A 22,668-nucleotide genomic window follows, 5' to 3' on the forward strand; every position below is an offset into this window, starting at 1 on the left:
CCCATCACTAAGTCACCCTCCTTTTACCCAGCCCCATCACTAAGTCATCCTCCTACCCAGCCCCATCACTAAGTCACCCTCCTCTTACCCAGCCCCATCAATAAGTCACCCTCCTCTTACCCAGCCCCATCACTAAGTCATCCTCCTACCCAGCCCCATCACTAAGTCACCCTCCTCTTACCCAGCCCCATCACTAAGTCACCCTCCTCTAACCCAGCCCCATCACTAAGTCACCCTCCTCTTACCCAGCCCCATCACTAAGTCACCCTGCTCTTACCCAGCCCCATCACTAAGTCACCCTCCTCTTACCCAGCCCCATCACTAAGTCACCCTACTCTTACCCTGCCCCATCACTAAGTCATCCTCCTACCCAGCCCCATCACTAAGTCACCCTCCTCTTACCCAGCCCCATCACTAAGTCACCCTCCTCTTACCCAGCCCCATCACTAAGTCACCCTCCTCTTACCCAGCCCCATCACTAAGTCACCCTCCTTTTACCCAGCCCCATCACTAAGTCATCCTCCTACCCAGCCCCATCACTAAGTCACCCTCCTCTTACCCAGCCCCATCAATAAGTCACCCTCCTCTTACCCAGCCCCATCACTAAGTCATCCTCCTACCCAGCCCCATCACTAAGTCACCCTCCTCTTACCCAGCCCCATCACTAAGTCACCCTCCTCTAACCCAGCCCCATCACTAAGTCACCCTCCTCTTACCCAGCCCCATCACTAAGTCACCCTGCTCTTACCCAGCCCCATCACTAAGTCACCCTCCTCTTACCCAGCCCCATCACTAAGTCACCCTACTCTTACCCTGCCCCATCACTAAGTCATCCTCCTACCCAGCCCCATCACTAAGTCACCCTCCTCTTACCCAGCCCCATCACTAAGTCACCCTCCTCTTACCCAGCCCCATCACTAAGTCACCCTCCTCTTACCCAGCCTCATCACTAAGTTACCCTCCTCTTACCCAGCCCCATTACATAGTCACCCTCCTCTTACCCAACCCCATCACTAAGTCATCCTCCTCTTACCCAGCCCCATCACTAAGTCACCCTCCTCTTACCCAGCCCCATCACTAAGTCATCCTCCTCTTACCCAGCCCCATCACTAAGTCACCCTCCTCTTACCCAGCCCCATCACTAAGTCACCCTCCTCTTACCCAGCCCCATCACTAAGTCACCCTCCTCTTACCCAGCCCCATCACCAAGTCACCCTCCTCTTACCCAGCCCCATTACTAAGTCACCCTCCTCTTACCCAGCCCCATCACTAAGTCATCCTCCTCTTACCCAGCCCCATCACTAAGTCACCCTCCTCTTACCCAGCCCCATCACTAAGTCATCCTCCTACCCAGCCCCATCACTAAGTCATCCTCCTCTTACCCAGCCCCACCACTAAGTCATCCTCCTCTTACCCAGCCCCATCACTAAGTCACCCTCCTCTTACCCAGCCCCACCACTAAGTCACCATCCTCTTACCCAGCCCCATCACTAAGTCACCCTCCTCTTACCCAGCCCCATCACTAAGTCATCCTCCTCTTACCCAGCCCCATCACTAAGTCACCCTCCTCTTACCCAGCCCCACCACTAAGTCACCATCCTCTTACCCAGCCCCATCACTAAGTCACCCTCCTCTTACCCAGCCCCATCACTAAGTCACCCTCCTCTTACCCAGCCCCATCACTAAGTCACCCTCCTCTTACCCAGCCCCATCACTAAGTCACCCTCCTCTTACCCAGCCCCATCACTAAGTCACCCTCCTCTTACCCAGCCCCACCACTAAGTCACCCTCCTCTTACCCAGCCCCATCACTAAGTCACCCTCCTCTTACCCAGCCCCATCACTAAGTCACCCTCCTCTTACCCAGCACCATCACTAAGTCACCCTCCTCTTACCCTGCCCCATCACTAAGTCACCCTCCTCTTACCCAGCCCCATCACTAAGTCACCCTCCTCTTACCCAGCCCCATCACTAAGTCACCCTCCTCTTACCCAGCCCCATCACTAAGTCACCCTCCTCTTACCCAGCCCCATCACTAAGTCACCCTCCTCTTACCCAGCCCCATCACTAAGTCACCCTCCTCTTACCCAGCCCCATCACTAAGTCACCCCCCTCCTACCCAGCCCCATCACTAAGTCACCCTCCTCCTACCCAGCCCCACCACTAAGTCACCCTCCTCTTACTGACTTACTACATTTAAATCAAACATAACTATTCTGCTGCGTAACCAATGAAGAACTGCAACAAGTAGAAATGGTTTACTGGCACGACTTTACAAAACACATACATAATACTGTACATTCAGTACAGAAATACATAGAGTTACCATCAGCCAATCACATTCAGTACAGAAATACATATAGTTACCATCAGCCAATCACATTCAGTACAGAAATACATAGAGTTACCATCAGCCAATCACATTCAGCACGACTTTACAAAACATTAAACACTCAAAAGTTTCATTATTCAATTGCTTCCTTTATGAAAAAACAGATTGCAGTCAGAATGCAGTATAACTGCAGTACACTGTTGTGTAAATGTACTCAGAATACAGTATAACTGCAGTACACTGTTGTGTAAATGTACTCAGAATACAGTATAACTGCAGTACACTGTTGTGTAAATGTACTCAGAATACAGTATAACTGCAGTATGCTTCAAGGACTTTGTAAATTTAGCAGTTTAACTGCAGTTCAACTGAAGTTCTTCTGTAATTACCACATCGAAAATACCACAGTCAACCGCAGTTACGGAAGTTTCAAAACTGCAATCATTTTTTGTTGTTGTATTTCTTGTATTTTACCCCCCTTTTTCAATTATGATCTTGTCTCATCGCTGCACCTCCCCAACGAGCTCGGGAGAGGCGATTGTCGAGTCATGCGTCCACCAAAACATGACCTGCCAAACCGTGGTTCTTAACACCCACCTGCTTAACCCGGAAGCTAACTGCACCAATGTGTCGGAGGAAAAACAGTTCAACTGACAACCGAAGTCAGCTTGCAGGCTTCCGGCCCGCCACAAGAGTGCGATGAGCCCCCCCCCCCGGCCAATACCCTCTCCTTACCCGGACGATGCTTGACCAATTCTGCTTCGCCCTATGCGATTCTCGGTCACGGCCGTTTGTGACACAGCCTGGGATCAAACCCGGGTCTGTAGTTATGCATCAAGCACTGCACTTGCAATATTTTTGGTTCTAATTTTTCTGAAACATAGTTTTTCGAAAGCCTTAAAAAAATCTTTCTAATTTTTTGTAATTGATGTTTAATATTATATAACATTCTTAAAATTGTTGCAATACTAAAACGTAATAAAAATACTATTTTTGGTGAGGAATTAACAATTTTCATTCGGTTAATTTATGTCAAACTCAAAAGCCGCTGAAACTAGCAACTAGCAAACTTAGACACAGAGTGAGAATGAGGCGGGACTACTTTACGCACTAGAGAAGGAGTTGTGGCGGAACACCTTGCAGGGCGAGGTGGGGCTCTGAGAGACGAGGCGTCCCCTGGCTGGGCTCCTCCTCAGGCACGCGATGCTGTCGTGCTGGGGCGAGGCGTAGGAGGAGGTGAAACCTTCAGGGTCCAGGACAGAGCCCTCCTCAAACAGAGAGGTGCATTCTGGGTCCACTGAGGTCATTGATGACACGCTGATCTGGTCGCAGTTCACATCCTGTGGGAGAAGAGGGTTCATTTTCAAATAGTGCACAGTACCCAAAATGGCATCTTGACAATGATCAGGTTTCAACAAACGATTTGAACTTTTATAAAAGGTCATTTCAGATTGAGCTGACGTCTCCAGCATTGAGGGAATGTGATCTTTTAAAAAAAATGTCTATTGCTATGCACATGTTGTTAATCTGCGTTGGATCCCGGACAATGTCTTCAATTAGAGGGATGGACGTACATACCTGTGAGAGTGATGTCTGTGATGACAGGCGGGAGTAGAGCCTGCTGGCCTTCTCAGCCACCCCCTTCCCTGCTGACAGGAAGCTGCTCTTAAACATGTCCAGACTGAGAGTTGGCGAGGAGGGGGAGACCAGGGAGGAGGGACGGAGACGTTCTTTGGGCCTGGAGAGGGGGAGGTGTGAGTTGGCACGAAGCAAGGGAGGAGGTGGTCGGGGGGAGGTACAGGGGGAGTGGGTCAGGCTGAGGGGCCGAGGTCGGCGGGAGGAGTGTTCCGATGGGGTGGAGGTGGCGTGGAGTAGCGGGCTGGATGGGTTCTGAAGGTCCACGCTGGCGGTCCTGCTGCTCAGAGGGCTCAGAACCTTCATGTACATCTCTATCTCTTCTGCCAGGTCCCGGCGGGCTGTGGAGGTACTGCTACTGTCCCCATTACCCTCTGTCTCCATCTCAGCTGCTATAATGGACAGAGGGTCGAAGCCAGTCTCAACGATACTTGTCCTCTTCACGGCTCCGCCCACGGTTTCACTGCTGTTTCTTACACTGTTCTGTTTGGAGACACTGCAATCTGCAGGCCCGTCTCCATCTCCACTAACACTGTGGGTTACAACCCCATCTCCACTAACACTCTGGGTTACAACCCCATCTCCACTAACACTGTGGGTTACAACCCCATCTCCACTAACACTGTGGGTTACAACACCATCTCCACTAACACTGTGGGTTACAGCCCCATCTCCATCTCCACTAACACTGTGGGTTACAGCCCCGTCTCCATCTCCACTAACACTGTGGGTTACAGCCCCGTCTCCATCTCCACTAACACTGTGGGTTACAACCCCATCTCCACTAACACTGTGGGTTACAACCCCATCTCCACTAACACTGTGGGTTACAACCCCATCTCCACTAACACTGTGGGTTACAACCCCATCTCCACTAACACTGTGGGTTACAACCCCGTCCCCATCTCCACTAACACTATGGGTTACAGCCCCATCTCCATCTCCACTAACACTGTGGGTTACAACCCCGTCCCCATCTCCACTAACATTGTGGGTTACAACCCCATCTCCACTAACACTGTGGGTTACAACCCCATCTCCACTAACACTGTGGGTTACTGCCCCATCTCCACTAACACTGTGGGTTACAGCCCCATCTCCATCTCCACTAACACTGTGGGTTACAGCCCCGTCTCCATCTCCACTAACACTGTGGGTTACAACCCCATCTCCACTAACACTGTGGGTTACAACCCCATCTCCACTAACACTGTGGGTTACAACCCCGTCTCCATCTCCACTAACACTGTGGGTTACAACACCATCTCCACTAACACTGTGGGTTACAGCCCCATCTCCATCTCCACTAACACTGTGGGTTACAGCCCCGTCTCCACTAACACTGTGGGTTACAACCCCATCTCCACTAACACTGTGGGTTACAGGCCTTTCAGTGTCTCCAACACTGATGTTCACACTCCTCCTTTCCACCTCTTTGGCAGGTGTCTGTCTGTCCTTACTGCCTTCTACTTCCTCCCCCTCTCCCCCATCCAATCTCTTCTGGTTCTGGGTAGGCACCGCCTGACTGGCCTCAGCCTTCCCAGGTTTGCAGTTCGGAGGCGGGGGGCGTTTTGGAGCAGGGCCTCGGACCTGCATGGTGGTGGAGGTGAAGTTGAGTGTGATGGTCCTGAGAGTCCCCTGTCCTCCGGTCAGGTCCAGGGAGTTGGGCCTCAGCCTCCGGTTCTTTGGTCTGGTACCACAGGGAGTTTTGGAGTCACCAGGGCTGGTGGTGTGGTCCTGTCTAGTCAGAGGACCTAAAGACACAACAAATTGTATTAACTGCCTTAATTTTGCTGGACCCCAGGAAGAGTAGCTGCTGCCTTGGCAGGAACTAATGGGGATCCATAATAACCCCCAGGAAGAGTAGCCGCTGCTTTGGCAGGAACAAATGGGGATCCATAATGAACCTCAGGAAGAGTAGCTGCTGCTGTGGCAGGAACTAATGGGGTCCATAATAAACCCCAGGAAGAGTAGCTGCTGCTTTGGCAGGAACTAATGAGGATACATAATAGACCCCAGGAAGAGTAGCTGCTGCCTTGGCAGGAACTAATCGGGATCTGTAATAAACCCCAGGAAGAGTAGCTGCTGCCTTGGCAGGAACTAATGGGGATCCGTAATAAACCCCAGGAAGAGTAGCTGCTGCCTTGGCAGGAACTAATGGGGATCCGTAATAAACCCCAGGAAGAGTAGATGCTGCCTTGGCAGGAACTAATGGGGATCCGTTATAAACCCCAGGAAGAATAGCTGCTGCCTTGGCAGGAACTAATGGGGATCTATAATAAACACCATGAAGAGTAGCTGCTGCCTTGGCCGGAACTAATGGGGATACGTAATAAACCCCAGGAAGAGTAGCTGCTGCCTTGGCAGGAACTAATGGGGATCCATAATAAACCCCAGGAAGAGTAGCTGCTGCCTTGGCAGGAACTAATGGGGATCCGTAATAAACCCCAGGGAGAGTAGCTGCTGCCTTGGCAGGAACTAATGGGGATCCGTAATAAACCCCAGGAAGAGTAGCTGCTGCCTTGGCAGGAACTGATGGGGATCCATAATAAACCCCAGGGAGAGTAGCTGCTGCCTTGGCAGGAACTGATGGGGATCCGTAATAAACCCCAGGAAGAGTAGCTAATGCCTTGGCAGGAACTGATGGGGATCCGTAATAAACCCCAGGGAGAGTAGCCGATGCCTTGGCAGGAACTAATGGGGATCCATAATAAACCCCAGGGAGAGTAGCCGATGCCTTGGCAGGAACTAATGGGGATCCATAATAAACCCCAGGAAGAGTAGCTGCTGCCTTGGCAGAAACTAATGGGGATCCGTAATAAACCCCAGGAAGAGTAGCTGCTGCCTTGGCAGGAACTGATGGGGATCCGTAATAAACCCCAGGAAGAATAGCTGCTGCCTTGGCAGGAACTGATGGGGATCCGTAATAAACCCCAGGAAGAATAGCTGCTGCCTTGGCAGGAACAAATGGGGATCCATAATAAACCCCAGGAAGAGTAGCTGCTGCCTTGGCAGGAACTGATGGGTATCCGTAATAAACCCCAGGAAGAGTAGCCGCTGCCTTGGCAGGAACTAATAGGGATCCATAATAAACCCCAGGAAGAGTATCTGCTGCCTTGGCAGGAACTAATGGGGATCCATAATAAACCCCAGGAAGAGTAGCTGCTGCCTTGGCAGGAACTGATGGGGATCCGTAATAAACCCCAGGAAGAGTAGCCGCTGCCTTGGCAGGAACTAATGGGGATCCATAATAAACCCCAGGAAGAGTAGCAGCTGCCTTGGCAGGAACTAATGGAGATCCATAATAAACCCCAGAAAGAGTAGCTGCTGCCTTGGCAGGAACTAATGGGGATCCATAATAAACCCCAGGAAGAGTAGCTGCTGCCTTGGTAACAGGAACTAATGGGGATCCATAATAAACCCCAGGAAGAGTAGCTGCTGCCTTGGCAGGAACTAATGGGGATCCGTAATAAACCCCAGGAAGAGTAGCTGCTGCCTTGGCAGGAACTAATGGGGATCCATAATAAACCCCAGGGAGAGTAGCCGATGCCTTGGCAGGAACTAATGGGGATCCATAATAAACCCCAGGAAGAGTAGCTGCTGCCTTGGCAGGAACTAATGGGGATCCATAATAAACCCCAGGAAGAGTAGCTGCTGCCTTGGTAACAGGAACTAATGGGGATCCATAATAAACCCCAGGAAGAGTAGCTGCTGCCTTGGCAGGAACTAATGGGGATCCGTAATAAACCCCAGGAAGAGTAGCTGCTGCCTTGGCAGGAACTAATGGGGATCCGTAATAAACCCCAGGAAGAGTAGCTGCTGCCTTGACAGGAACTAATGGGGATCCATAATAAACCCCAGGAAGAGTAGCTGCTGCCTTGGCAGGAACTAATGGGGATCCATAATAAACCCCAGGAAGAGTAGCTGCTGCCTTGGCAGGAACTAATGGGGATCCATAATAAACCCCAGGAAGAGTAGCTGCTGCCTTGGCAGGAACTAATGGGGATCCATAATAAACCCCAGGAAGAGTAGCTGCTGCCTTGGCAGGAACTAATGGGGATTCGTAATAAACCCCAGGGAGAGTAGCGGTATTCAGAGTGGTATGCTGCTGGTGATACTAAACGTCCTCACCGAGCCTTTGACTTCCGGATCAGGTATGGTAATTCAAACATTGTTTTAGTGAAAAGTCCAGAGGAGAAGTTTGAACATGAAGTTAGTGTTTGGAATTTGGAATATCAATCATATAAACTATTAATACTAGTGGTCCTAGATTCCATCCATGTGGACCGTTCCATCTCAAGAGGAGATAAGATATCTCTGTAAAAAAAATAATCTCTGAACGTTATACTTTAAACTCAAGAACAACACACAAAAAAATCGTTAAACAGATTGAAAAAACCAACAACAGAACAGAACAGAAATCAGGAAAATGTTCTACACTTGTAATCAAATATAAGATACATCCCAGTTACATAACACACATCCAATCAATCAGTTGATTATCTATCTTGTCGCCATCTAAATTTAACAGCATACAGAGAGGACAGAGAGGATGGGAGATGTGTTGAAGACAAGACATTCTTATTCCGCCCACACACTGTGCTGTGATGTAACAACCAGGGCAGAGGATTCATTTCACTCTGTCAGTAATATTCAATTCTGTCCTCAGAGACCAGAAAGGAGTTATTTTACATCAGTGCTCAGTCAGATTAGGAGAATAACTGCAATATAAAATGTAACACTGAGGTAATTATTTTTGAGCTGTTTTTCATCCCAATACGGCTGGTTAATATGGGACAATTCCGTTTCAATTCAGTCAATTCAGAACGTACATAGAAATTGCAATTATCTTCAATGTTTTCCAATGAAGAAAATGTGGAATGTGGTTTACTTTCTGAATTGAAATGACATTGACCCCAACCCTGGTATGAACCATTCAGTAGTCTTGAGTAGTAGACATGTTTAAACTTACAAGACTCCCTCTCTGACTTCTCCTGCGCTAGTGGTGTTCTGTCGCTGTCCCTTCCCACCATCCTCTCCTCCTCCTTAGATAGAGAGTCATAGCCTTGGTCTGATTGGCCCCCTGAAACAGACAGACAGACAGACAGAGACTGAGTGTACAAAACATTAAGAACACTTTTCCTAATATTGAGTTGTGTCAGGGCATGGACTCTACACTGATTGAAGTGGATTCACCTGGTCAATCTGTGTCATGGAACGAACAGGTGTTCCTAATGTTTTGAACACCGAGCGTACGTTTAAAGTTTATTTATACAGAGAGAACAACAGAAACAAACCTGTATTAAGAACCAGTGTGTATGAGGCACAAACGTTGAGGAAATATACTGAACAAAAGTATAAACGCAACAGGTAAAGTGTTGGTCCCATGTTTCATGAACTGAAATAAAAGATCCCAGAAATGTTCCATACACACAAAAAGCTTATTTCTATCAAATTCTGTGCACAAATTTGTTTAAATCCCTGTTAGTGAGCATTTCTCCTTTTGCCAAGATAATCCATCCACCTGACAGGTGTGGCATATCAAGAAGCTGATTAAACAGCATGATCATTACACAGGTGCACCTTGTGCTGGGGGCAATAAATGGCCACTCTAAAATGTGCAGTTTTGTCACACAACACAATGCCACAGATGTCTCAAGTTTTGAGGGAGCGTGCAATTGGAATGCTGACTGCAGGAATGTCCAATAGAGCTGTTGACAGAGAATTTAATGTTCATTTCTCTACCATAAGTTGCCTCCAATGTCGTTTTAGAGAATTTGGTAGTGCGTCCAACCGGCCTCACCACAGACCACGTATATCCATGGCCAGCCCAGGACCTCCACATCCGGCTTCTTCACCTGCGGGATCGTCTGAGACCAGCCACCCGGACAGTTGATGAAACTGTGGGTTTGCACAACTAAATCATTTTTGGCATCGTGCGGGTAAGCGGTTTGCTGATGTCAACGTTGTTCTGGCATCGTGCAGGTAAGTGGTTTACTGATGTCACCGTTGTTCTGGCATCGTGAGTGTGAGAGGTTTGCTGGTGTCAACGTTGATCTGGCATCGTGCGGGTGAGTGGTTTGCTAGTGTCAACGTTGTTCTGGCATCGTGTGGGTAAGTGGTTTGCTGATGTCAACGTTGTGAACAGAGTGCCCCATGGTGGTGGTGGGGTTATGGTGTTTGTTGATGTCAACGTTGTGAACAGAGTGCCCCATTGGTGATGGTGTGGTTATGGTATGGGGCAGGCAGAAGCTACGGACAACAAACACAATTGTATTTTATCGGTGGCCACACACAGAGATACCGTGATGAGATCCTGAGGCCCCATTGTCGTGCCATTCATCCACCGCCATCACATCCTGTTTCAGCACGATAATGCACGGTACCAAGGATCTGAACATGATTCCTGGAAGCTGAAAATGTCCCAGTTCTTCCACGACCTGCATACTCACCAGACATGTCACCCATTGAGCATGTTTGGGATGCTCTGGATCGACGTATAGGACAGCGTGTTCCAATTCCTCCATACTCACCAGACATGTCCCCCATTGAACATCATTTCCTTACATGAACTATAACGCAGTCCAATTTTTCAAATTATTGCCCGTTGCGTTGATATTTTTGTTCAGGATAGCAGAGGAGTTATTGGATAACACCTCCTTTCGCTTTCTCCCTGAAAATAGTTGATCAAACGGGTCCTATTTTCGTCTCAGTGGATTCATCTGGTACAAAAGATCTTACCTTCTCCGTGCCATCCTCTACAGAGACATTATAGCTGCTTAGAGTGCAGTACAGAACACAGAGGGAGAGCGAGTGAGTGACTGAGTGAGTGACTGAGTGAGTGAGCAATGTAAACATCGGCTCGTAATGGGAAAAAGGTTAGTGAAAAAGGAAGACGTACTCTGCCCATCACACACAAGGATGGAGAGAAGAGGTGAGGAGGAACGGAGATGAGACGTAGAGGATTTAGGTATAGGAGGAAAGGAAAGAGGGATGAGGGGAGAGAGGGATGAAAGGAGAGGAGGGGTAACATCTTTAAGTACCTGTGCTTGGAGGAGGGGGGAGAGGAGGGGTAACATATTTAAGTACCTGTGCTTGGAGGAGGGGGGAGAGGAATGAAAGGACAGGAGGGGTAACATCTTTAAGTACCTGTGCTTGGAGGAGGGGGGGGGGGGGGTTACATCTTTAAGTACCTGTGCTTGGAGGAGGGGGGAGAGGAGGGGTAACATATTTAAGTACCTGTGCTTGGAGGAGGGGGGAGAGGAATGAAAGGACAGGAGGGGTAACATCTTTAAGTACCTGTGCTTGGAGGAGGGGGGAGAGGGATGAAAGGAGAGGAGGGGTAACATCTTTAGGTACCTGTGCTTGGAGGGGGGGGGGTGAGGAATGAAAGGAGAGGAGGGGTAACATCTTTAAGTACCTGTGCTTGGAGGAGGGGGGAGAGGAGGGGTAACATCTTTAAGTACCTGTGCTTGGAGGAGGGGGGAGAGGAATGAAAGGAGAGGAGGGGTAACATCTTTAAGTACCTGTGCTTGGAGGAGGGGGGGGGGGGGTTACATCTTTAAGTACCTGTGCTTGGAGGAGGGGGGAGAGGAGGGGTAACATCTTTAAGTACCTGTGCTGGAGGAGGGGGGAGAGGGATGAAAGGAGAGGAGGGGTAACATCTTTAGGTACCTGTGCTTGGAGGAGGGGGGAGAGGAATGAAAGGAGAGGAGGGGTAACATCTTTAAGTACCTGTGCTTGGAGGGGGGGGGGGGGGGGGGGTAACATCTTTAAGTACCTGTGCTTGGAGGAGGGGGGAGAGGAATGAAAGGAGAGGAGGGGTAACATCTTTAAGTACCTGTGCTTGGAGGAGGGGGGAGAGGAGGGGTAACATCTTTAAGTACCTGTGCTTGGAGGAGGGGGGAGAGGAATGAAAGGAGAGGAGGGGTAACATCTTTAAGTACCTGTGCTTGGAGGGGGGGGGGGGGGGTAACATCTTTAAGTACCTGTGCTTGGAGGAGGGGGGAGAGGAATGAAAGGACAGGAGAGGTAACATCTTTAAGTACCTGTGCTTGATCCATCATCACTGGAGTCCATCTTAGTGAAGTCTGTATCGATTGAGACCCGCTCAACTGAGTCGTTAGTACTGTCTTCACTGCCATGACTGACTGTGTCCAGATCACTGTAGTCTGTAGAGAGAGAGCAGAGAGATGAGAGTGTGAGTTTTAGTATTCTTTGGCTATTACAGAGGGAGGAGAGATTCTTCCCCCAGGACCAGACTCTGTGTCTGGGCTATTACAGAGGAAGGAGAGCCTCTTCCCCCAGGACCAGACTCTGTGTCTGGGCTAATACAGAGGAAGGAGAGCTGTGTGTCTCTACTCTGGGTTTGGTTCTGGTTGTGGTTCTGGACTTACCTGATAGCTGTGTGTCTCTAATCTGGGTTTGGTTCTGGTTGTGGTTCTGGACCGTCTGTTTGAACCGTCCTACCCCCAGGACCACGTTCCTCAGCTTGGCCCACAGGAAGTAGCCTCCTCTACTTCCTGTGGACGGCCACGTGCTCTCCAACACCGCCTGGAACCAATCAACCAATCAATCAATATATCAATCTATCAATCAATCTATCAATCTATCAATCTATCAATCTATCAATCTAATAAACTATCAATCTATTAAACTATCAATCTATTAAACTATCAATCTATCAATCTATCAATCTATTAAACTATCAATCTATCAATCTATCAATCTATCAATCTATCAATCTATCAATCTATCAATCTATCAATCTATTAAACTATCAATCTATCAATCTATCAATCTATCAATCTATCAATCTATCAATCTATTAAACTATCAATCTATCAATCTATCAATCTATCAATCTATTAAACTATCAATCTATCAATCTATCAATCTATCAATCTATCAATCTATTAAACTATCAATCTATCAATCTATCAATCTATCAATCTATTAATCTATCAATCTATTAAACTATCAATCTATCAATCTATCAATCTATCAATCTATCAATCTATTAATCTATCAATCTATCAATCTATCAATCTATCAATCTATTAAACAATATATCAATATATCAATCTATCAATCTATCAAACAATATATCAATCTATTAAACTATCAATCTATTAAACTATCAATCTATTAAACTATCAATCTATCAATCTATCAATCTATTAAACTATCAATCTATTAAACTATCAATCTATTAAACTATCAATCTATCAATCTATTAAACTATCAATCTATCAATCTATCAATCTATCAATCTATTAATCTATCAATCTATTAAACTATCAATCTATCAATCTATCAATCTATCAATCTATCAATCTATCAAACAATATATCAATCTATTAAACTATCAATCTATTAAACTATCAATCTATTAAACTATCAATCTATTAAACTATCAATCTATTAAACTATCAATCTATCAATCTATTAAACTATCAATCTATTAAACTATCAATCTATCAATCTATTAAACTATCAATCTATCAATCTATCAATCTATTAATCTATCAATCTATCAATCTAATAAACTATCAATCTATTAAACTATATACCTATTAAACTATCAATCTATCAATCTATCAATCTATTAAACTATCAATCTATCAATCTATCAATCTATTAATCTATCAATCTATCAATCTAATAAACTATCAATCTATTAAACTATCAATCTATTAAACTATCAATCTATCAATCTATCAATCTATTAAACTATCAATCTATCAATCTATCAATCTAATAAACTATCAATCTATTAAACTATCAATCTATTAAACTATCAATCTATCAATCTATCAATCTATTAAACTATCAATCTATCAATCTATCAATCTAATAAACTATCAATCTATTAAACTATCAATCTATTAAACTATCAATCTATCAATCTATCAATCTATTAAACTATCAATCTATCAATCTATTAATATATCAATCTATTAATCTATCAATCTATTAAACTATCAATCTATTAAACTATCAATCTAATAAACTATCAATCTATTAAACTATCAATCTATTAAACTATCAATCTATCAATCTATCAATCTATTAAACTATCAATCTATCAATCTATTAATATATTAAACTATCAATCTATTAAACTATCAATCTATCAATCTATCAATCTATTAAACTATCAATCTATTAAACTATCAATCTATCAATCTATCAATCTATTAAACTATCAATCTATCAATCTATTAATATATCAATCTATTAATCTATCAATCTATTAAACTATCAATCTATTAAACTATCAATCTAATAAACTATCAATCTATTAAACTATCAATCTATTAAACTATCAATCTAATAAACTATCAATCTATTAAACTATCAATCTATTAAACTATCAATCTAATAAACTATCAATCTATTAAACTATCAATCTATCAATCTATCAATCTATTAAACTATCAATCTATCAATCTATCAATCTATTAAACTATCAATCTATTAAACTATCAATCTATCAATCTATCAATCTATTAAACTATCAATCTATCAATCTATCAATCTATTAAACTATCAATCTATCAATCTATCAATCTATCAATCTATCAAACAATATATCAATCTATTAAACTATCAATCTATTAAACTATCAATCTATTAATCTATCAATCTATTAAACTATCAATCTATCAATCTATCAATCTATTAAACTATCAATCTATCAATCTATCAATCTATTAAACTATCAATCTATCAATCTATCAATCTATCAATCTATCAAACAATATATCAATCTATTAAACTATCAATCTATTAAACTATCAATCTATCAATCTATCAATCTATTAAACTATCAATCTATCAATCTATCAATCTATTAAACTATCAATCTATCAATCTATCAATCTATCAATCTATCAAACAATATATCAATCTATTAAACTATCAATCTATCAATCTATCAATCTATTAATCTATCAATCTATTAATCTATTAAACTATCAATCTATCAATCTATCAATCTATCAATCTATCAATCTATCAATCTATCAATCTATTAAACTATCAATCTATCAATCTATCAATCTATTAAACTATCAATCTATCAATCTATTAAACTATCAATCTATTAAACTATCAATCTATCAATCTATTAAACTATCAATCTATTAAACTATCAATCTATCAATCTATTAAACTATCAATCTATCAATCTATCAATCTATCAATCTATCAATCTATTAAACTATCAATCTATCAATCTATCAATCTATTAAACTATCAATCTATTAAACTATCAATCTATCAATCTATCAATCTATTAAACTATCAATCTATCAATCTATCAATCTATTAAACTATCAATCTATCAATCTATCAATCTATCAATCTATCAAACAATATATCAATCTATTAAACTATCAATCTATTAAACTATCAATCTATTAATCTATCAATCTATTAAACTATCAATCTATTAAACTATCAATCTATTAAACTATCAATCTATCAATCTATTAAACTATCAATCAATCTATCAATCTATTAAACTATCAATCTATTAAACTATCAATCAATCTATCAATCTATTAAACTATCAATCTATTAAACTATCAATCTATTAAACTATCAATCTATTAAACTATCAATCTATTAAACTATCAATCAATCTATCAATCTATTAAACTATCAATCTATTAAACTATCAATCTATTAAACTATCAATCTATTAATCTATCAATCTATCAATCTATTAAACTATCAATCTATTAAACTATTAAACTATCAATCTATTAAACTATTAAACTATCAATCTATTAAACTATCAATCTATTAATCTATCAATCTATTAAACTATCAATCTATTAAACTATTAAACTATCAATCTATTAAACTATCAATCTATTAATCTATCAATCTATTAAACTATCAATCTATTAAACTATTAAACTATCAATCTATTAATCTATCAATCTATTAAACTATCAATCTATCAATCTATCAATCTATCAATCTATCAATCTATCAAACAATATATCAATCTATTAAACTATCAATCTATCAATCTATTAAACTATCAATCTATTAAACTATCAATCTATTAAACTATCAATCTATTAAACTATCAATCTATTAAACTATCAATCTATCAATCTATCAATCTATTAAACTATCAATCTATTAAACTATCAATCTATTAAACTATCAATCTATTAAACTATCAATCTATTAAACTATCAATCTATTAAACTATCAATCTATTAAACTATCAATCTATTAAACTATCAATCTATTAAACTATCAATCTATCAATCTATTAATATATCAATCTATTAATCTATCAATCTATCAATCTAATAAACTATCAATCTATTAAACTATCAATCTATCAATCTATCAATCTATTAAACTATCAATCTATCAATCTATCAATCTATTAAACTATCAATCTATTAAACTATCAATCTATCAATCTATCAATCTATTAAACTATCAATCTATCAATCTATCAATCTATTAAACTATCAATCTATCAATCTATCAATCTATCAATCTATCAAACAATATATCAATCTATTAAACTATCAATCTATTAAACTATCAATCTATTAAACTATCAATCTATTAATCTATCAATCTATTAATCTATTAAACTATCAATCTATCAATCTATCAATCTATCAATCTATCAATCTATCAATCTATCAATCTATTAAACTATCAATCTATCAATCTATCAATCTATTAAACTATCAATCTATCAATCTATTAAACTATCAATCTATCAATCTATTAAACTATCAATCTATCAATCTATTAAACTATCAATCTATTAAACTATCAATCTATCAATCTATTAAACTATCAATCTATCAATCTATTAAACTATCAATCTATTAAACTATCAATCTATTAATCTATCAATCTATTAAACTATCAATCTATTAAACTATCAATCTATCAATCTATCAATCTATTAAACTATCAATCTATCAATCTATCAATCTATTAAACTATCAATCTATCAATCTATCAATCTATCAATCTATCAAACAATATATCAATCTATTAAACTATCAATCTATTAAACTATCAATCTATTAATCTATCAATCTATTAATCTATTAAACTATCAATCTATCAATCTATCAATCTATCAATCTATCAATCTATCAATCTATTAAACTATCAATCTATCAATCTATCAATCTATTAAACTATCAATCTATCAATCTATTAAACTATCAATCTATTAAACTATCAATCTATTAAACTATCAATCTATCAATCTATTAATCTATCAATCTATTAAACTATCAATCTATTAAACTATCAATCTATTAAACTATCAATCTATCAATCTATCAATCTATCAATCTATCAATCTATCAATCTATCAATCTATCAATCTATCAATCTATCAAACAATATATCAATCTATTAAACTATCAATCTATTAAACTATCAATCTATTAAACTATCAATCTATTAATCTATCAATCTATTAAACTATCAATCTATCAATCTATCAATCTATCAATCTATCAATCTATCAAACAATATATCAATCTATTAAACTATCAATCTATTAAACTATCAATCTATTAAACTATCAATCTATTAAACTATCAATCTATTAATCTATCAATCTATCAATCTATTAAACTATCAATCTATCAATCTATCAATCTATCAATCTATCAATCTATCAAACAATATATCAATCTATTAAACTATCAATCTATTAAACTATCAATCTATTAATCTATCAATCTATTAAACTATCAATCTATCAATCTATCAATCTATCAATCTATCAATCTATCAAACAATATATCAATCTATTAAACTATCAATCTATTAAACTATCAATCTATTAAACTATCAATCTATTAATCTATCAATCTATTAAACTATCAATCTATTAATCTATCAATCTATTAAACTATCAATCTATCAATCTATTAAACTATCAATCTATCAATCTATTAAACTATCAATCTATTAAACTATCAATCTATCAATCTATTAAACTATCAATCTATTAAACTATCAATCTATCAATCTATTAAACTATCAATCTATTAAACTATCAATCTATCAATCTATCAATCTATCAATCTATCAATCTATCAATCTATCAAACAATATATCAATCTATTAATCTATCAATCTATTAAACTATCAATCTATTAATCTATCAATCTATTAAACTATCAATCTATTAAACTATCAATCTATCAATCTATTAAACTATCAATCTATTAAACTATCAATCTATCAATCTATTAAACTATCAATCTATTAAACTATCAATCTATTAAACTATCAATCTATCAATCTATCAATCTATCAATCTATCAATCTATCAATCTATCAATCTATCAATCTATCAATCTATCAAACAATATATCAATCTATTAAACTATCAATCTATTAATCTATCAATCTATTAAACTATCAATCTATCAATCTATTAAACTATCAATCTATTAAACTATCAATCTATTAAACTATCAATCTATCAATCTATCAATCTATCAATCTATCAATCTATCAATCTATCAATCTATCAATCTATCAAACAATATATCAATCTATTAAACTATCAATCTATTAAACTATCAATCTATTAATCTATCAATCTATTAAACTATCAATCTATTAAACTATCAATCTATTAAACTATCAATCTATCAATCTATCAATCTATCAATCTATCAATCTATCAATCTATCAATCTATCAATCTATCAAACAATATATCAATCTATTAAACTATCAATCTATTAAACTATCAATCTATTAAACTATCAATCTATTAATCTATCAATCTATTAAACTATCAATCTATCAATCTATCAATCTATCAATCTATCAATCTATCAAACAATATATCAATCTATTAAACTATCAATCTATTAAACTATCAATCTATTAAACTATCAATCTATTAAACTATCAATCTATTAATCTATCAATCTATTAAACTATCAATCTATTAAACTATCAATCTATTAATCTATCAATCTATCAATCTATCAATCTATCAAACAATATATCAATCTATTAAACTATCAATCTATTAAACTATCAATCTATTAAACTATCAATCTATTAAACTATCAATCTATTAATCTATCAATCTATTAAACTATCAATCTATTAATCTATCAATCTATTAAACTATCAATCTATTAAACTATCAATCTATCAATCTATCAATCTATCAATCTATCAATCTATCAATCTATCAAACAATATATCAATCTATTAATCTATCAATCTATTAAACTATCAATCTATTAATCTATCAATCTATTAAACTATCAATCTATTAAACTATCAATCTATCAATCTATTAAACTATCAATCTATTAAACTATCAATCTATCAATCTATTAAACTATCAATCTATCAATCTATCAATCTATCAATCTATCAAACAATATATCAATCTATTAAACTATCAATCTATTAAACTATCAATCTATCAATCTATTAAACTATCAATCTATTAATCTATCAATCTATTAAACTATCAATCTAATAAACTATCAATCTATCAATCTATCAAACAATATATCAATCTATCAATCAATCAATATATCAATCTATCAATCAATCTATCAATCTATCAATCTATCAATCTATCAATCTAATAAACTATCAATCTATTAAACTATCAATCTATTAAACTATCAATCTATTGAACTATCAATCTATTAAACTATCAATCTATCAATCTATTAAACTATCAATCTATCAATCTATTAAACTATCAATCTATTAAACTATCAATCTATTAAACTATCAATCTATCAATCTATTAAACTATCAATCTATTAAACTATCAATCTATTAAACTATCAATCTATCAATCTATTAAACTATCAATCTATCAATCTATTAAACTATCAATCTATCAATCTATCAATCTATTAAACTATCAATCTATCAATCTATTAAACTATCAATCTATCAATCTATCAATCTATCAATCTATCAATCTATCAATCTATTAATCTATCAATCTATTAAACTATCAATCTATCAATCTATCAATCTATCAATCTATTAAACTATCAATCTATCAATCTATCAATCTATCAATCTATCAATCTATTAAACAATATATCAATATATCAATCTATCAATCAATATATCAATATATCAATCTATCAATCAATATATCAATATATCAATCTATCAATCAATATATCAATATATCAATCTATCAATCTATCAATCTATCAATCTATTAAACAATATATCAATATATCAATCTATTAAACTATCAATCTAATAAACTATCAATCTATCAATCAATATATCAATCTATCAATCTATTAAACTATCAATCTATCAATCTATTAAACTATCAATCTAATAAACTATCAATCTATTAAACTATCAATCTATTAAACTATCAATCTAATAAACTATCAATCTATCAATCAATATATCAATCTATCAATCTATTAAACTATCAATCTATCAATCTATTAAACTATCAATCTAATAAACTATCAATCTATCAATCAATCTATCAATCTATCAATCTATTAAACTATCAATCTATTAAACTATCAATCTATTAAACTATCAATCTAATAAACTATCAATCTATCAATCAATCTATCAATCTATCAATCTATTAAACTATCAATCTATTAAACTATCAATCTATTAAACTATCAATCTATCAAACTATTAAACTATCAATCTATTAAACTATCAATCTATCAATCTATCAATCTATCAATCTATTAAACTATCAATCTATCAATCTATTAAACTATCAATCTATCAAACAATATATCAATATATCAATCTATCAATCAATATATCAATATATCAATCTATCAATCTATTAAACTATCAATCTATTAAACTATCAATCTATTAAACTATCAATCTATTAAACTATCAATCTATTAAACTATCAATCTATTAAACTATCAATCTATTAAACTATCAATCTATCAATCTATCAATCTATCAATCTATCAATCTATTAAACTATCAATCTATCAATCTATTAAACTATCAATCTATCAATCTATTAAACTATCAATCTATTAAACTATCAATCTATCAATCTATTAAACTATCAATCTATCAATCTATTAAACTATCAATCTATTAAACTATCAATCTATTAAACTATCAATCTATCAATCTATTAAACTATCAATCTATTAAACTATCAATCTATTAAACTATCAATCTATCAATCTATCAATCTATCAATCTATTAAACTATCAAACTATCAATCTATTAAACTATCAATCAATCAATCTATTAAACTATCAATCTATTAAACTATCAATCTATCAATCTATTAAACTATCAATCTATCAATCTATCAATCTATTAATCTATCAATCTATTAAACTATCAATCTATCAATCTATTAAACTATCAATCTATTAAACTATCAATCTATCAATCTATTAAACTATCAATCTATTAAACTATCAATCTATCAATCTATCAATCTATCAATCTATTAAACTATCAATCTATTAAACTATCAATCTATTAAACTATCAAACTATCAATCTATCAATCTATCAATCTATTAAACTATCAAACTATCAATCTATCAATCTATCAATCTATTAAACTATCAATCTATCAATCTATTAAACTATCAATCTATCAATCTATTAAACTATCAATCTATCAATCTATCAATCTATCAATCTATTAAACTATCAATCTATTAAACTATCAATCTCTTAAACTATCAATCTATTAAACTATCAATCTATTAAACTATCAATCTATCAATCTATTAAACTATCAATCTATCAATCTATTAAACTATCAATCTATCAATCTATTAAACTATCAATCTATTAAACTATCAATCTATCAATCTATTAAACTATCAATCTATCAATCTATTAAACTATCAATCTATTAAACTATCAATCTATTAAACTATCAATCTATTAAACCATCAATCTATTAAACTATCAATCTATCAATCTATCAATCTATTAAACTATCAATCTATCAATCTATCAATCTATCAATCTATTAAACTATCAAACTATCAATCTATTAAACTATCAATCTATTAAACTATCAAACTATCAATCTATCAATCTATTAAACTATCAATCTATCAATCTATTAAACTATCAATCTATTAAACTATCAATCTATTAAACTATCAATCTATTAAACTATCAATCTATTAAACTATCAATCTATTAAACTATCAATCTATCAATCTATCAATCTATTAAACTATCAATCTATCAATCTATTAAACTATCAATCTATTAAACTATCAATCTATCAATCTAATAAACTATCAATCTATTAAACTATCAATCTATTAAACTATCAATCTAATAAACTATCAATCTATTAAACTATCAATCTATTAAACTATCAATCTATCAATCTATTAAACTATCAATCTATTAAACTATCAATCTATCAATCTAATAAACTATCAATCTATTAAACTATCAATCTATTAAACTATCAAACTATTAAACTATCAATCTATTAAACTATCAATCTATTAAACTATCAATCTATCAATCTATTAAACTATCAATCTATCAATCTATTAAACTATCAATCTATCAATCTATTAAACTATCAATCTATCAATCTATTAAACTATCAATCTATTAAACTATCAATCTATCAATCTAATAAACTATCAATCTATTAAACTATCAATCTATTAAACTATCA

The 22,668-nt window shown here is 36.5% G+C and overlaps 1 protein-coding gene across 2 annotated transcripts in view; it reads right to left on the reverse strand.

Moving 5' to 3' along the window:
* dennd4a (DENN domain containing 4A) overlaps positions 1–22,668 on the reverse strand; it is a 115,512-nt gene that overhangs the window by 36,896 nt on the left and 55,948 nt on the right. For both annotated transcript variants that reach the window (XM_090230826.1, XM_090230825.1), the window contains 5 exons: positions 12,363–12,519; positions 12,015–12,137; positions 8,939–9,049; positions 3,910–5,720; positions 3,443–3,671 (listed from right to left, as the gene is read on the reverse strand). In XM_090230826.1, coding sequence (XP_090086952.1) covers positions 3,443–3,671; positions 3,910–5,720; positions 8,939–9,049; positions 12,015–12,137; positions 12,363–12,519 — 2,431 coding nt within the window. The remainder of the gene's footprint in view (positions 1–3,442; positions 3,672–3,909; positions 5,721–8,938; positions 9,050–12,014; positions 12,138–12,362; positions 12,520–22,668) is intronic.

Source organism: Oncorhynchus mykiss, chromosome 4 (genome assembly GCF_057628025.1).
Source record: "Oncorhynchus mykiss isolate SJ-2025 chromosome 4, ASM5762802v1, whole genome shotgun sequence".
Classification (NCBI taxonomy): domain Eukaryota; kingdom Metazoa; phylum Chordata; class Actinopteri; order Salmoniformes; family Salmonidae; genus Oncorhynchus; species Oncorhynchus mykiss.